The sequence below is a fragment of the Amphiprion ocellaris genome, chromosome 6, assembly GCF_022539595.1.
Source record: "Amphiprion ocellaris isolate individual 3 ecotype Okinawa chromosome 6, ASM2253959v1, whole genome shotgun sequence".
NCBI classification, from domain to species: Eukaryota; Metazoa; Chordata; class Actinopteri; family Pomacentridae; genus Amphiprion; species Amphiprion ocellaris.
Genome location: NC_072771.1, coordinates 12,321,205 through 12,337,910, shown reverse-complemented (window position 1 = coordinate 12,337,910; position 16,706 = coordinate 12,321,205). Strand labels below are relative to the sequence as shown.

Here is a 16,706-nt window from a genome sequence, read left to right as displayed (position 1 = left end):
TGCTGTCTTATCTATGTAATAAATTATATCAAAAATGTAACAGTGTCAACGGACGTTTTCTTCAACATCTGCACATCTCTGAGGTCTAAGAGAAACTACGACACTGCAGTTAAATGTTTTGTTACGGCTGAGTGTGACAGCTCACCTGTCTGATGTGCAACAATGTACAAAAGGTGTGCTGCTAGATCCTGATTGATTCTGTCTCCATGTCTTAGGTAATTTATAATTATAAGTAATTAATGAAAGTAGTTGTTCCACATGCAGAAATGTACACAATTCTCTCTCTTTGTAGATTCTCATATGGATCCTGCAGATGTTTGATCCTGCAGATGTTTGATGCTGCAGATGATAAACTTGGTGAAAAGACTGTTACAAACAGCAGGAAGCAACAAACTAAACTTCCTCTCCCTGTTAGCAATTTGTCCAAATCTAGATTGCGTTCATTATTGGTCTGTCTTAGGGGCAGTAGTTTTATTTTTATGGACATTCATTATGGGCATCTATCAGTTTGTAATAGAGATAAAATTGTAGAGCAAAGAGAATGGAAAATATGCATGTGTCATGGTTTTGGACCAATATTGGCACTGACTGGCACTCAGCTTTCCCCAAATCACTTCGCACAACTCAAAGTTTTTTATGAGTGTCTATCCATTAATGTGGCTTCATGCAGTACCCATTTGTGCCATGTTAAAAGTGATACGGACGTTACTAGATCAGACCTGGTAAGATTGCCGTCACAACTTTTACAGGAAAGTGAGCAGTATTTCTTTTAGACGTGACTCTGACACTTCAGACACATTAAATTCTTGCAAGTGTCTGAAAGGTCCTTTAGATTGTCACGTATTGTAGACAAATTGTACTAACAGCTCATACTTACCTTACGAATGCAGTATTTGTTGAGATTGTCATTGTAGCGCAGAATGGTTATTTTGTTTGGCATTGCAGCACATATACAAGGCCCATTGTCTATCTGTGAAAAGAGCACAGGTCAGTTGTCAATATAAAGTTCGATCATCACAGAGTCTGTCTCATGTCAAGGTTTACAGAGGTGAGGAAGACCTACTCTCCCAGCAGCAAACAGATGGCAACCTTTCACTGTCTCAAAGATGTAGGGAGCCAGTTCAGACTGGCTGGGCATGTGGGACTGAGCCAGAGACTGCTTCACCCTCTTAATCTCCACCAGACACAATGCTCTCTCATCCCCTGCAGCACATACAGACATACCTTACACATAGCCGATGTTCCACAAAAGCATCATGCTGTCCTGTGTAACACAATGTAATATATTTTCAAGTTTCAAAGCTATTACAATGGCCTAGAAGAAGCCTTCAAAGTTTTAATGATGCATAATAATTGTAGGACCTCAATTATATTTGTAATAACAGCTTGTCATGGCAAAATATATAAGGCTTTTGAGTTATGAACAACATACTGAATTCCTGAATTGACTGAGCTAGAATCAAATCCTGCTGCTCAGTGGATGTTTATAATCTGTTAAAAATGACAAAGCCAGACAATCTTACCAACAATCATCAACAGTTTCTCCTGCTCTTTAATGATGTGGATCTGAAAGACTGACCCGAGGCCAGGGATGTGAGTCAGAGAGTTCTTGATAACATTGAGTGCGTACAGTCCCTCTTCAGAGCCCACCAGAACAATCTGCAGCACAACCATAGAACACAATAAACCATAATTATTCAGGCGAACATGGTGACATTTCAAACGGAAGCAACATGAGACAAACCTTGGCCATGAGCCCCGAGCATCTGCTCTGTGCTCCATGTCCCTTCATAAATTTTGATCATTCTGCTTTTGATTATAACTGCTTCTGTGGCTCAAGGTGTTCTAAATGCTCAACATGCTCCATAAAAAAAACACGTTTCTTTCAACAAAAGTGATCAAATAAAATGTTACCTGATCTGTGAGAGGAAGAGTGCAATTAATATCCAGTCTATCGTCTCCCTCCAGCTTCAGGAGAGAGTTTCCCAGCAACTTCTAAAAGAGCACAAAGAAACCAGAGGTCAGCTGGATCACAAGCTCAACAGGATGTCAGGGGGAGGCAGCAGAGGAGTAGGACAGACGGGAGTAAACGGCTGTGGGACTGGATGCAGGTTCACAGTGTCAGAGGTGGGTTCAAGTCAGTTGAAGTCACAGGTACAAAGAAATTCCAGTTGTTACTATTACCCCTTTAATTCTCAGTGCTTCAGTAGACGTCAACCAGACACACAGACCGATCGAAGGAGACTTGACAACCGCTCCACAAACACATAACTCAACACCTGCATCTCGAGTCTGCTTTAAGGACAGCCATATTCACATTCTGAACATAGAAGACAGATGATCAAAGAAATTAGTTAAGGGAGTTGATCCTTAAAGATCCAAAATAATTATACTTTTGTAGTGTACTGATTTTTGTGATTATGTACATTCAGTTCTCTGGGACTGAACCAATAGATTACCAATTAAAATTCCACCACACTCAGTGCTGCCACCAACCTATTGGGGGTTAACTGAAGTCTGCTGAAAAATCCCGCATAGAAAGCTGTAATACACCCCAGGCATTGTTTTAGGCCTAACATGCTTTCACCAGAGATGTCAGGTTGACTTAAGTACAACAAATGTTTCGACAAGATGACAAAAATATTGGTTTCAGTTACTTTTATACATGGCACAGTCTACTGTAGATCCTTAAAACTTTGACTAAATTAAACTTTATGTCACTCAGTATGTCAAGTTAAGTGACTTGAATCCCAGTCTCAGAAGAGTGTGCAGAGGGGCAGTGGGGCAAAAGCACAGACAAGTACACGAGCTGATAAAAACCCACTGTCTGATCCCTGGTCCTCTAGGCAGGATGGTCTCAGAGGATCAAACCAAAGATGATCAGACATCTTGGTGAGAATTTGTGTACTGTGATTTTATAATAGGATACAAAAAGACATATTTCAGCAACATTCAAACTATTTCATCAACGCAGAGTTTGTACAGGAAGTAGCAGAGAATAGTGAAAGTGAGGAGTGGTTACAGCAGGTGAGGTGAGAGCAAAGGGGGAAGATGACCAACTAACACAATGACAAACACATGCACTACTGCGTGCCTCACTGAGGATGAGTGTGTATGTGTGTCAGCATGTCTTGTGTCTATATGTTTGTTTACCTGGACCAGAGGAGACAGAACCATTTGTCTTTTGGACACAGCAGCCTATGTGTGCAATGAAACCCAATGGAATTGGCAGAACAGAGCAAATCAACAAAACACGCCCATATACCGGACATACAATGTGGCATGATGAAAAAGCAACAAACAAGGGTGAGAATGACAAAGAGAGAGGAGAGAAAGAGAAGAGGAGAGAAGAGGACAATTAACAACACAAGTGAAACTGGGGTTATTCATTCAACTTTAAATCTAAAACTTATGTCTTTAACATGACTACAGAGGGTTAATCTGCTCCTCATGAATAACCCCGACACAGTTGAACATCAAGTTTACGACCGCAGCCACAGACACGACAGTAATCTGTGGCCTCGGTCATAATGGTTTATGATTTGAGTGAGCAGACTTTAAGGATGCAGCAAGCCAGTTGCGGCAGTTGCCTCTCGCCTGCTCCTGAGATACTCACTGCGTCAGCCTCTGCCTTCTCCCGTGAGGCTCGACCTCCAGCCACCACAGACTCCATCACAGCTACCCAGCGCTGTTTGTCTGGGAAACTGGGAGCCATGAAGTAAATAGACTGGCCAGGCCAGCAGGGGGTGTGACAACGGGACTCCAGCTTCAGGACGTAAGGGACATCTGATGCACAAGGAAGATAAAGAAATTTGATGTTATGTCTCATTTCAATAGTTACATATTTTTAAAGAAGTAGTAAATATGACAGAGAAGTTGCATATAAACAAGACAAAATCTATGAACAGCACTTGGTAGCAAAGTCTGACAGAAATTTACAGATTAAAGCAGGAGGAATATATACAATTGTGCAAATCAATATTTGGGAGGTAATTTTAATATCTGGTAATTAATAACCTACCTGACTTGGCAGTGTTCGGCAGCTCAGATGCTCCTACTGCTCCATGAACCATCACTTCTCCATCTGACAGACACAGGTCAAACTCCTCTAGTGGTTTCACTGAGTCTGAGTACCATTAACAGAACAAAGATATTTCTGACTAGTTGTAGCATTTGGAAACTCCAGTAAAATCAGAAATTCTGAATTTCTATTAATTATCCAGACAAGTGAAAATGTAACCTTCTCTGGGCTCTATTTCATAGATGGACACTTTAGTCCCATCCAGAACTACATATTTTCTCTCCCAGCCCTGGCCTCGTTTCCCATTCCTGGAAACACACAACACAACTTGATTACTGTTAGGCACTGAGGATGAAATGGATCAACAGTTGCTGGAAGAACCTCAACATATGCCTTTGTTTAAAATACTTTAAGCACCAAATGGGTGGATTTTGCAGAACATCATAGTGTGTCTATAAGGGGTTGTGGTTGGTGACATCAGTCTGCCTGACCAGTGGGAGGAAGCAGTGAGGGAGAAAAAAACAGAAATTACACTTCTTAAGACATATATAAGAGGTGTGAAGGATAGGACAGGTAAGGTGCCTGCAGAATTAATAAAGCATCTATCTATCTATCTATCTATCTATCTATCTATCTATCTATCTATCTATCTATCTATCTATCTATCTATCTATCTATCTATCTATCTATCTATCTATCTATCTATCTATCTATCTATCTATCTATCTATCCATCCATCCATCCATCCATCCATCCATCCATCCATCCATCCATCCATCCATCCATCCATCCATCCATCCATCCATCCATCCATCCATCCATCCATCTGCCAATTTGTCCACTTATTTAGTCAGAATTTAAAAAAAAAAAAAAAAAACATTTCACCTATGTGCCTAAATCAGACATGCCAAGCTAATATCAGGATGCCCCTGCAATTATATAGACCAAAATGGTGTTGTTCGGGGCACTCAGATAGCTCAACTGGTTGAGCAGACGACCCATGAACAGGGGCTATAGTCCCTGATGCAGCCGGGGTTTGAATATGGCCCTTTGCTGCAGGTCTTCCCTCCATTCTTCTCCCTACTTTCCTGTCTGTTTCTCAACTAAGCTGTCCAATACAGCCAACAAAAGGCCAAAAAATTACTTAAAAAACAAACAAAAAAAATGGTGGTGTGCTATAAAAAAAACAGCTGTTGACAGGGGATGTGCAGTACACATGATTAGGACCCCAACTAGTTTCACTGGTATAGACTAATGACATAAATGCACTGTGTCAGTGTGTCTATTGCTAACCTGGGCTGCTTCATCCAGCCCTCCAGGTGCATGTGTCCACCGGCCTCTTTGAGCTGTTGGCCCGGAGAGCTGCCTTTGTCTCGACACAGGCCCTCCGACAGATGCAGAGAGCAATCACTGGACATGCCGCATGTGGCTGGAAGGCAGGGGGAGCATTTTGGGTGGCACAAAGCGTGACATTCTGAGGAGAAAAAACATTGTTAAAGAGAAATCAATGCAACAAATGGTTTTGGTTCTACTTCTCATCTGTTTGTGGCATCACCAGTCAAAAGAGAAGGGCATCTTAGCAAAGATGTTAACATTGTCCATTTAAGTAACATGTACAGTAGGTTAAGTGCCTATAAAAACTAGTCACCCCCCTTGGAAGGTTCCCCCTTTTATGAATTTATAGCTTTGAACCATGATCAATTGAATTTTTTTAATAAGAATTTACAAGAAAGATTTAATTAATGTCAAAGTGAAAAGCGATTTCTACAAAGTAATGTCAATTAATACAAAATATAAAACGTAAAAAAAAGTGACTGCGAATACACTACCATTCGAAAGTTTAGGGTCACTTAGAAATGTCCTTATTTTTGAAAGAAAAGCAGTTTTTTCAATGAAGATACCCTTAAATTAATCAGAAATACAGTCGAGACATTGTTAATGTGGTAAATGACTATTCTAGCTGGAAACAGCTGATTTTTAATGGAATACATAGGAGTACAGAGGTCCATTTCCAGCAACCATCACTCCTGTGTTCTAATGTTACATTGTGTTAGCTAATGGTGTTGAAAGGCTAATTGATGATTAGAAAACCCTTGTGCTAGCACATGAATAATGGTGTGAGTTTTCATGGAAAACATGAAGTTGGCTCGGTGACCCCAAACTGTTGAACAGTAGTGTATATTCACGCCCTTTAAAGTGGCACACCTTATTAAACACAGATGTAACCAACTGGTCTAGAAGTCACACCATTAGTTAAATGGAGATCATCTGAGCACAGTGAATGTGTCTCAGTGATTGTAGTACAAACTGAAGGTGAATCAGCACTACTCACTAAAAAGTTACTGAAAATTATGTCAGGGGATGGATACAAAAAAAACCCAAACAAGTCATAGTACAGTCCAGTTAAATCCACCATTAAGAAATTTAATGCGTATGACATGTAAATCGGGCTGCACAGTGGTGTAGTGGTTAGCACTTTCGCCTTGCAGCGAGAAGATCCCTGGTTCGCGTCCCGGCTTTCCCAAGATCTTTCTGCATGGAGTCTGCATGTTCTCCCTGTGCATGCGTGGGTTTTCTCCGGGTACTCCGGCTTCCTCCCACAGTCCAAAAATATGCTGAGGTTAATTGATTACTCTAAATTGCCTGTAGGTGTGAATGTGAGAGTGCTTGTTTGTCTATATATGTAGCCCTGCGACAGACTGGCGACCTGTCTAGGGTGTCCCCTGCCTTCGCCGGAGTCAGCTGGGATAGACTCCAGCCCCCCTCCCGCGACCCTAGTGAGGATTAAGCGGTGTATAGATAATGGATGGATGGATGGATGACATGTAAATCTGCCTTGAGCAGGTCATCCCCAAAAACTGAGTAGCTGAGAGACTAGTGAAGGAGACCACCAGGACTCCTCTGAATGAGTTACAAGCTTTAGCAGCAGAGATGGGAAAGACTTTGCATCCAACAACTGATATCCTTCACCAGTCAAAGCTTTATGGAAAAGTGACAGAGAAAAAAATTATAGTAAATGTAGGCTATAGTTTGCAAGAAGCAAGTTGAAGACTTGCGTGAATGTGTGAAGCCGTCAGACTAGACACTATGTTTGGCACACATAAAATATTGCAAATCATCACAAACACCATTTCCAGCGTAAAGCAGCATCATAATGTGGGGATGCATCTCAGCAGAGAGCCTAGGAGGCTTGTAAAAACAAGGAAATCCTTTCAAACAACCTGATGCAGTCTGCAAGAGAACTGTGACTTCAGAGAAGATTTTTTTCCCCAGCAAGACAATGACCTGAAGCACACAGCTACAAATAAATGATTTAAAGACAAGGTCAATGTTCTGAAGTGGCTGAGTTCTCAATCCAATTAAGAATTTGTGGCTACACTTGACAAGGGCTGTTCACCTATGATGCCTGGGTGACCTGACAAAGCCTGATTGGTTTAGCAAAGAAGAATGGGGGTAAAATTGCAGTGTCTAGATGTACAAGGCTGACTGAGACCTGTTTACACAGGCCCAACGCTGCAATTGTAACCAGGGGGGCATCTAGTAAATATTGACTTAAAGGAGTGAAAATTTGCAGTGCAAGTCATTTATTTTATGTATTTGTATATTTTATATTAATTGACATTACTTGGAAATCTCTTCACTTTGACATGAAAGAGTTTTTTTGTATATTGTTAAAAAAAACAAAACAAATGATAATGATTACAATTCAGTGTTGAAAAGCGCTAAAAGGGCAAAAGGTGGGGTGAATACTTTTTATAGGCACAATATTTCAGTCCAGTATGGCCACATCAGTAAAAAAAAAAAAAAACGACTTGTCCTGGTGGGGAGTGACTAAAGGGATTCATAAATTAGCCTGTGTTTGATGCTTGGCAGTTGTTAAACATCTTAAAACCGTCAATGCAATGAATAGAAATTTCTAGGGCAGGGCACGTTAATGCGTTATTAAGGGCTGGATGTTGACCAGTACTTAGGATGGGAGGCTTTGGCAGACTGGCTGGATGCAGCGTGTGGGACAAATAAAGATAAACTAAAACAAGACAAGCTTGCAAATGCTGCAGCGAAGTAGTTAGCTATAGATTGCATTCCAATTAGTATTGTGGAAAATGTTGGTCTGAGGAATATTCTTAGGATCTCAACGAATGGCGGCATGTATGAGCCTCAGCCTGCATCACTAGCGGGCAACCCATACACACAGGGCTATAGTCCCTGACGCATAGACTGTTTCTGCTGCTTCCTGATAAAAGAAAAATGTTTCTGCTGATACCTGTTTAGAAAAAAATTAATATACAGATTTATAAATGTTAACTTGCTGTTGCTAGGAAGGTTCATGTTATAATCGTGGCTCTGGACACTGAGGGTAACTTGTTTTTCTATAACAAACTAGATAAAATGTTAATGCCCTTGCTGTGGCAAATAGCTGTAGTTTGATTTGATTTGATTACATTAATGTAAAAGTTGAGATTTACAAGAAACATATTAACTGCTACTGTGTAGAAGGAATACTGCTATTAAAAAGCACTTTATTTATTTAAAGTGTTTGCAAACCAGATGTTATGTTATGACCCCTGCTCCAGCCCCTGTTCTTTGCCTCCTTCTCCCTCTTTTCCTTTGTTCTCCCATTGTTCCTCTTCATCTGTCTACCTGTTTTGACCTGTCTGTCCCTTTGGCTCCCTCTGTCTGTCATCTTGCTCTCTCCCTCCTGTCTCTCTCTCCCTCCTGTCTCTCTCTCCCTCCTGTCTCTCTCTCTCTGCTCCCTGCATCTCGTGGCTGCAGTGTGATTGCAGTGATGTGTGTCAGCTGCAGTAATTAGTCACTCAGTTCACTTGCCCACAACCTCACCTGCTCACTATATAAACCCAGTTCAGTCATTCACTCCCTGCTGGGCCTTAGACTGTCAGATCCCTGCTTTCCTCCAGACTCACATCCCCGCATGGACTCAGCTTTCCCCTTGGATTTCCACCTGCCCTGCTTTGTCTCTAGATCCTCTCTTAGACTCAGCTCTTCCCTTGCGTTTCCACCGGTTCCATCTCTGTTAGCCAGCCTCCTGTTTTCCATCTAGTTTTCCGCCAGTTCCCGGATTCCCTGTGCCTGTCTGTTAGCCCTTTGGTTAGTTCCCTGTTTTTTGTGAGTACACTTTTGTTTGCTTAGTTAGTTTTTTCTGTTCAGTTCTTCTCTTGGAGTTTCTTTGTTTGGTTTAGTTCTTCGCCTAGTTTTGTTAATTCAGTTTTAGTTTTCGTAGATTTCCATGTTTGAATTCGTAGCGTTTGTTTGTAGAGGTTTTGAGTAGTTTGATTTAGGTTCTCCCCTCTGTTCAATTCCCCATTCTATGTATTGGTTTAGTCCTTTTTTGTAAAATAAAATCCTTTTTTCATTTATTATCCGTCTTGCCCCCCCCCCCCGCCTTTACTACTTTACTGTATTTTTGCTCATATAGCAATAATTTAAAAATAAAAGTTAAGAATAAACCACTTTAAAATTCATCATTTACGAATAACAATGCGATTAATTGCCATTAAAAATTTTAATCATTGCCCAGCAATAGAAATTTCTGATTAGTGTAATCTGTTTCGTGAATAAAGATGAAATATCTGACAAAACACATTTTAATATACTGCTTGTTTTCCAAAAACAAAAAAAAGGTTAGAGCCAGTGTCAGTTGAAAGCAACTGCAGCAGCTATCACCATGATGTCACACATTCTTATAGTATTATCATCCATCTCAAAATTTTCATTGTACGATTACAAAAAAATTCAAAAAACGAACGCATGAAATAAAGGCTAAAATTTGGATGTCATTTTTTTAAAGTAGCAAAACAAAGAAAATTGCTATTAGTTTACATGATAATATTTATCATTGGGTCTGTCCTTGTGAACACATCCGTAACTCACCGAGACAGGTAGCTGCTTGGCGACCAAAGTGCACAGTATCCAGGCACACAGTACACTTGGCAGCTCTCATGTTGAGTCCCACTGTGAAGCGGTGAGCGGTGTTGTGGTGCGCCACCCTCTCTCTCTCCCTCTCTCTGTCTCTCTGACTGTCCTTCAGACGACGGCTGTACTCTGAATACAGTCAGGGAACACCGTGAGGACAGGCAGCTCCAGTATTTGCTACTCTCTCAGGTACATCTATCACTTCAAAACTTCAGTGCATCATGCCATAGCATTTATGAAATCACTTTAACAAAAAAGGTTTTCAAAAGAACTGCAGAATGTTGAGCAAAATGCATATGCAAGTAAACCCTGAAGACAAAAATGCTTGAAAAATATTGATGTGATCAATCCCTTCGCTTGTGCCCACTCACTGCTGCATTTTAAAGGCATTATCCAGTTATCAAGTCTCTCCAGTGTGTGACCAGTGTTCGTTGTTTGCAATTCTACTAGATACACACATAGAATTTCAGGGCTGATAACAATGTAAAGAGAAAATTAATATCTATTTTCATTTGAGGTGAACTTTATTTTTCTAATATACCAATCTTTAGGTAGTCTTTTGCATCCCAGGGATTTATATGTAAAAACCTGTTTTTAAAAAAAAAAAAAAAAAAAAAAGAATAATACCAGGCTGTATCCCTTCACTGACACATGTATAAACTTTAAAATCATCAGAGTAACTTCTCATACTCTTCGACTTAATGATTAAATGTGGGACTCCATGGTTCAGATTTCTGTTTTTATTTGCTGATTCTACTAAACCTTTGTGCAACTTTGTTACAATTTGATATTTCATATCTGCCTGTCATTCCACCAACGGTCGTAACAAACATATTTCCTAAATGACAGCTGGTTGTATGAATTTAAATCAAAACATCAAAAAGCAGGAAAAAGGAGACCAATTATGAAAATTGATTTTTGATTATAGTATCTAGGAATGCTTAACATTACATTTTTGATATTGTTTTCCTCAATTGTCGATAAATTTACATTATTTCCACCTTTTTGTAGAGAACACAAGGGCTCTCTTGTAGTGGATTTAACATATTATTCTACCTACTCTTATCATGATAAGAGAGCCAGTGCCCACTGGCAGGTGCAGACATAAAATACAATGCTTTGTAAATGTGCAAATTCACTGGGCACAAACTATTTCAACTACTTTTAGCCTGGCAAGTGCTATTTACCTGGTTAGGTTCATTCTGGGCCAAAATCTCATTTTAAGGTCACTAGTTTGACATTTCAAAATGCATCTCAGTACATACTGAGAAGTTTTGCTTAATGAAAATAATCGTTACTGTTTTATAATGGCTTAGATGTAACTCTACAATGTTTGCTTTCTCTAGAATGCATGGATTGACCTAGTCCTTGCCTCTTTCCTCAAACACCTCTCATTATAGCTTTCACCAGCTCACCTATGACTCTGCTCAAACGCTGTAAAACTACTCTACACTATCGCTAAGAATGAAATGAGAAGGCTCCAGCCTGCAAGTTGAAAGGATTGGCTCTTCAGATTTGTTATGTATGAAGTCCCAGAAGTCTGAATCCTTGTTTTTGAGACTGTCATCGGTACACTACAGTTTCAGGGTAGAAATGTTTAGTTAAAGACTGCTCCTTGTGCTCAATATTTGTCTTTAACCATATAAAAGCCCATGTGGACATGTGAACAAGTTTTAAAAACTTGCTTTTCTGCAGAAGGAGTCTTGACAACCAATATTGGCCGATACCAATGATGATGTTTTAGTCATTGTACATCAGTGTGCATCATGAAATAAGTGTTCATCACCAACTTCAGTAAAACATAAAGCCTGTTTCTTTTTCTCCTGTGTCCTCTCTGCTGTTGTTTCCTCCTTGTGTGTAGGGGAGGAGGGGTCAGTTCCTCAGCCTCACCCTCATGTCAATGAACAGTGAGACAGCAGAGAGACACAAAAATGATTATTCACACTCTGCAGCCAAACTATATATCATACAGTTATTATTGGAACAATAATTTAAATATTTTATTGAATGCCTACTAACCCATCAGGCACGATATATTGTGCATCTCTAAAGTCTTACACCACAGTTTCTGCTGTACAACATTGTTCTTCTATTAACATGTCATATGAGTTAAATTTGGACAGTATGGTTAAACCCTTTACACCCAAAAGTTAACACAAAGTTTTGTTTGTAGTCAATTATCTAAGCATTTTTCTGATTGAAAAAACATTGCGACAAATAACCCACATAGGTAATGACAATTTATGGATTTTGAATAGTCATATCTATAAAATATGCTTATTAGTTCCCTGAGTGTGTTAATGTTGTCAACGTGTGTTAGGTATTACAATAATTACACTGTGTTCAAGATTCAAGACCTTCATTGTGTTGTTGCACAATAAAGTGTATAGTGTTGTTGCAGCCATGGATTTATGGATACTTGACATATTCTGTTATTCTCTTGATTTGTTCAACACTTTTTTCATTTACATTTTTCTTTTATTTCTTTATTTTTGTTGCTGCAACAATCACCAGAGTTCTTAACAAAAATCTAAACCAGGTTACAATAACATAAGATTAAGATAAGAGCCAGTCTTCCTTTTGTGGTTGTAACCTTGCCTGTTACAATGAGAAATATGTTGACTGGATAATACCTTTATTTGACAGTGTGAGTTTAAAAGGTCACATAGCGTTTAGTGCAATACAGAGTTTATCATAAGGGGCATCTCTGTGTATGATGTAAAGTTCAGGTGGGATAGTAGAACAGAGCGGGGTTCTGCAAATCAGATTGACTAAGCTTCAGCAACCAAGGTAAAATGCTTCAGATTTCTAAAGCTTTGCACTGGAGATATTCCAGCCTCACCTGACAAACCTGGTGGGATCTGACATTTCATAAAAGTGCAGAGCTTTTAAAATCTGGCCTGTCAAGGATGTGGATGTGGCAAAAGGAGAAGAGAGATAAGAGACCAAACTGCAAAAACCATGAGTTTCTGCATGGACGACTTACTTTCAAAAGTGACCCTCCTTCTCTCTGAAAGGTGTGTGAAAAGAAAGGATAGTAAGAGCTTCATAAATTATCCTTTGAAAGTGAGAAAAAATGTGTGTGCATTCATGTGTAGGTAAGGGGCAGTGTGTGTCAGGTATGAAGCTGTAAGCCCGCATTTTTGTGTCTAGTGGAGAAAAGCAGTTGCACTACTGTAAACGTCATCCTTCACTCACCCTCAGGTGTTGGAGTATCCTTCCTGCGTCCAGAGTTGGAGGGTGCCAGGCTGGTTGGGCCCTGCTGGTGTTCAGGAGACTTCACCATGGCAGACATAATTATCTGCTGCCGTGCTATGGCTGGATTTGTAGAACTTCCATGATCCTTATACTGGAGAGCTGAGTTTCAAATAATTGATTAACTTTTTTTTATGTATATACAAAGAGAATGTTAGTAAGATACAATCACTCAACAATAAATGAATTGTAGTCCCAGTTTCCACAGCAACCATTTGGATGAAACTGAGAGAAAGCTACTGAGAACATCTATTTCCAGAGAATGCAGCTTTGATCTCTTTGCCAGACAAGGCATATTGCATACTGTAGATCAGTTTGTATATGAGGGTGCTGTAGGATAGTCTCACCTTCTTCTCTCAGAGACCGCAGCTCTGCTCTCATTTTCTGCAGAGCATCTTCCAACTCAGAGCAACGAGCACGCTCCTTGTCCAGAGCAGCCTTCATGTCGCTGTACTGCAGAGGCACTGGCTGGATGGGAGGCACAGGGGAAACCTGGCCTTGACTCTGACTCTGACCCTGAGCCTGGGCCTGAGCAGCCATGGCAGCCAACAGGTCCTCACGCCGGCGTCCAAATAGACCCTGAGAGAGATTCAAGAAAACACAAGATTTTTATCCCTCTATTATTGTTTTCCCAACAGGCTTCAGAACTCCTATTTGATTTATTGACTTATCCACTTAGTATGATGTGAGTGATAATCACAATCAAATGATAAAATATATTCATTCAACTCTTCTACAGTCTTTTTGTCTAATGACAAAACTTTCAAAACAAATTGTGACACTATTTTTTTTCCAATGTTATCAAAACATGCAGCCATGTGTAGCAATAACATATTATTAATGAATGAATCCAATTCAATATATTGTCCACCTGACCTTTTTCTTCTTGGAGCCACCATGGGCCTGGGCCTGGAGGAAATCTATGAGCTTGGTCTGCTGGGTGATGGTCCCCTCCATTTTCACCTTCTCATGAGAGTATACAGCCTGCAGGTGGAGCTAAGTGAACATCACTACTGCCATGAATTTCTCCTCAAGTACTTCACTTTACACAGAGAGGGTGACAGAGAGACAGAGAAGGGGTGGGGTGGGGGGTTATGTATCCTTTTATGTGGCTCATAACAGTGGGGGAAGAAACAAGACTGAAAATGACACAATAATTTACTCCCAGTCCAGCAAGTGTACATGTGCCTGAAGTGACTGGGAACTTCTCTGTATGTGTATTTTCTTCTTCTATACATTGTAAACATGTATATGTGTGGTGTAAATGTGTGTGTAGCAGCACCTGGATGTTCTCCAGCTGATATTCCAGATCAGTCCTCTCAGTTTTCAGAAGGTCAGTCTGGTCCAAAGCGTCCTGCAGCCCCTGGGTCAGACGGAATATATGTGTCTTCTGGGCATCCATCTGCTGCTGCAGCTTCTCTTGCTGTGGAGGAAAAGCAGCTGTTACATCACTGTCTAGATGCTGTGACTTTCCACTTAGACTTCTTAGAATTGATTATTTCCAATGATAACATCAGCTAAGCCTTTCAGCATGGCTTGACATTTGTCACTGCTGTGATTTTACAGACAGAAAATCAAGTTTATTTTTATATTCTGGTGATTTATTTGCATCAGAGGTATAATGTCCTGAAGTCAGTCGATGAAAAATTGCAGTAATAGGAACAAAGAAACATGAAACACCTCAAATTTGTACATTAAGCATAAAAGAAAACAGTAGAAATCAGTGGTACATATTATGTGAAAGCACTGTACCTCTTCCAGCAGTCTCTGCTTCAGGTCCCTCTCACTCTCCAGTTTTTGCTGCAAACTGCGGGCATTCATCTCCAACATGGCATGCTTCTTCTCCAGGTCATTCAACTGAGGAATGAAAGCAAGAAGAGTTTTCTGCGACATCTGCTCACCAGATAAAAGCAAAATACTTAATCAACAGTGTGGGAATGCTTACAGTGTCTGCAAGGCTCTCAGCTTTAAGTTTCTGGTCTTTTAGGGCCTGCTGCAGGGCCAGGATCTCAGCTTTGTGCTCCTTAACCGCCTGTTCCACCGCCTGGCGAGACTCAGAGCTACGCTGCTCTGCACGAAGCCTAGAGCAGGCAGAAAACCTTTGTTTACGTTTGTTATTTTGAGCCTTTAAGTGCATACTTCAGTTCATCTGTTATATTTCTACAGGTTCTAAATGGAATAGCTATGAATCAAATTAAATGAAGTCAGTTTCATATGCCAGTGTGTGTATTTTTGTAGTTCTACACTTGTAGCAAAGTAGATAGTTGCTGGCCAGCTGTTTTTTTTAGGGTAAAGGTTTGGGTTTAGTATAAAACACTATTTGTGTTTTTTTAAAATATGCTTTTAATTTAGCAAATTTTCAGCAACCTGCCCAGCCTACATCAACTCTGAAAATAATTTTATATATTTCCAAGAATACCTTTGGCAAACCCTGGAGAATATGGCCAAACCTGTAGCATTCACTGTGTGTAGGCAGAGAGAGTCGAATCCAACACTGATAGCAACAGAAACATTTGAAGCAAAAATAGTTTTTTCCACCGTCAAAAAAAAAGAAACTCATACACTTTTATTACAATGTCCTGTGGTTTGAATACAATTATTGGACTATTGCATTATGCACGATGGATAAAGAAACTAATATCTCAGTATGGTTAATTTCTCTCAATTATGCATGCATTATTCTGTTAGTCACCTTCAGTAACAAGAAACAATACAAACTGATCTTAGAACTGCTAGATAAACATTACCAGAGAAATTAGGGGCCATTTAGTAACACAAGTCCACACAGTTTCAAGTGTTACAATGTGGTCACCTGTTCTGTTTCTCAGTGTCCAGCAGTCTCTGGATCTCCCTGGTCCTCCTCTCTGCCAGGTTCTTTTCGTCCTCCAGTGTTGCCCTCCAGGCATCCCACTGTCTCTCCTTCTCCAAAAGTTCATCATTTAGGGTCTCCAGCTCCAGAACTTGTTCCTCCAGCATTGTGCATGTGGTCTTCAGTGTCTCAAGGTTCTAGTACAAAACATGATTTAGATTAGAAATAACATTTTTATTAGATCACTGTGGGATAGTTGTAGACATTTGCTTACATGGAATATCAGTCGCGCCATGCCTAAAATAAATGACAATCCTTTGAACAGGGGCGTATTAAGGCCATTTGATAGCAATTTAAAACTACATACCTGTGTGACAACTAATATGTAAATGACTGTTCAGAACTTCAATTTAAATAATAACTCCAAATACTAATTAAAAGGTGCCAGCATCAGTGTTCCTTTGGAGTTATATACATGATATGTTTGGACACAGAATGTTTTTCTCTGTTTTTCACAAAGCCTACACAATGCACTGTGTTTTATGTCTTACAACGCATTGCTTTAGACAAAGCACTGAGAGACAAATATAGCCTCTGCCGGTGCTGCAGCAACACCACAGCCCTCTGAAGTCCAACGCTTCCACAGCTGACACGACCTGGGAGTGATGGGGATGACACATCACTCCCACA

At 40.1% G+C, this 16,706-nt stretch overlaps 1 protein-coding gene across 9 annotated transcripts in view; it reads right to left on the bottom strand.

The window, feature by feature from the left end:
* The window catches only part of LOC111567175 (citron Rho-interacting kinase), a 54,927-nt gene that overhangs the window by 5,905 nt on the left and 32,316 nt on the right, over positions 1–16,706 (bottom strand). For 3 of the 9 annotated variants that reach the window (XM_035947186.2, XM_035947185.2, XM_035947188.2), the window contains 18 exons: positions 16,020–16,213; positions 15,153–15,288; positions 14,960–15,064; positions 14,490–14,630; positions 14,084–14,203; positions 13,555–13,786; positions 13,151–13,309; positions 12,939–12,962; positions 9,911–10,081; positions 5,315–5,495; positions 4,241–4,329; positions 4,022–4,126; positions 3,617–3,786; positions 3,154–3,198; positions 1,915–1,995; positions 1,524–1,659; positions 1,064–1,203; positions 878–970 (listed from right to left, as the gene is read on the bottom strand). In XM_035947186.2, coding sequence (XP_035803079.1) covers positions 878–970; positions 1,064–1,203; positions 1,524–1,659; positions 1,915–1,995; positions 3,154–3,198; positions 3,617–3,786; positions 4,022–4,126; positions 4,241–4,329; positions 5,315–5,495; positions 9,911–10,081; positions 12,939–12,962; positions 13,151–13,309; positions 13,555–13,786; positions 14,084–14,203; positions 14,490–14,630; positions 14,960–15,064; positions 15,153–15,288; positions 16,020–16,213 — 2,322 coding nt within the window. The remainder of the gene's footprint in view (positions 1–877; positions 971–1,063; positions 1,204–1,523; positions 1,660–1,914; positions 1,996–3,153; positions 3,199–3,616; positions 3,787–4,021; positions 4,127–4,240; positions 4,330–5,314; positions 5,496–9,910; positions 10,082–12,938; positions 12,963–13,150; positions 13,310–13,554; positions 13,787–14,083; positions 14,204–14,489; positions 14,631–14,959; positions 15,065–15,152; positions 15,289–16,019; positions 16,214–16,706) is intronic. The other 6 variants (XM_035947187.2, XM_035947190.2, XM_023268116.3 and 3 more) reach the window with 6 other exon arrangements.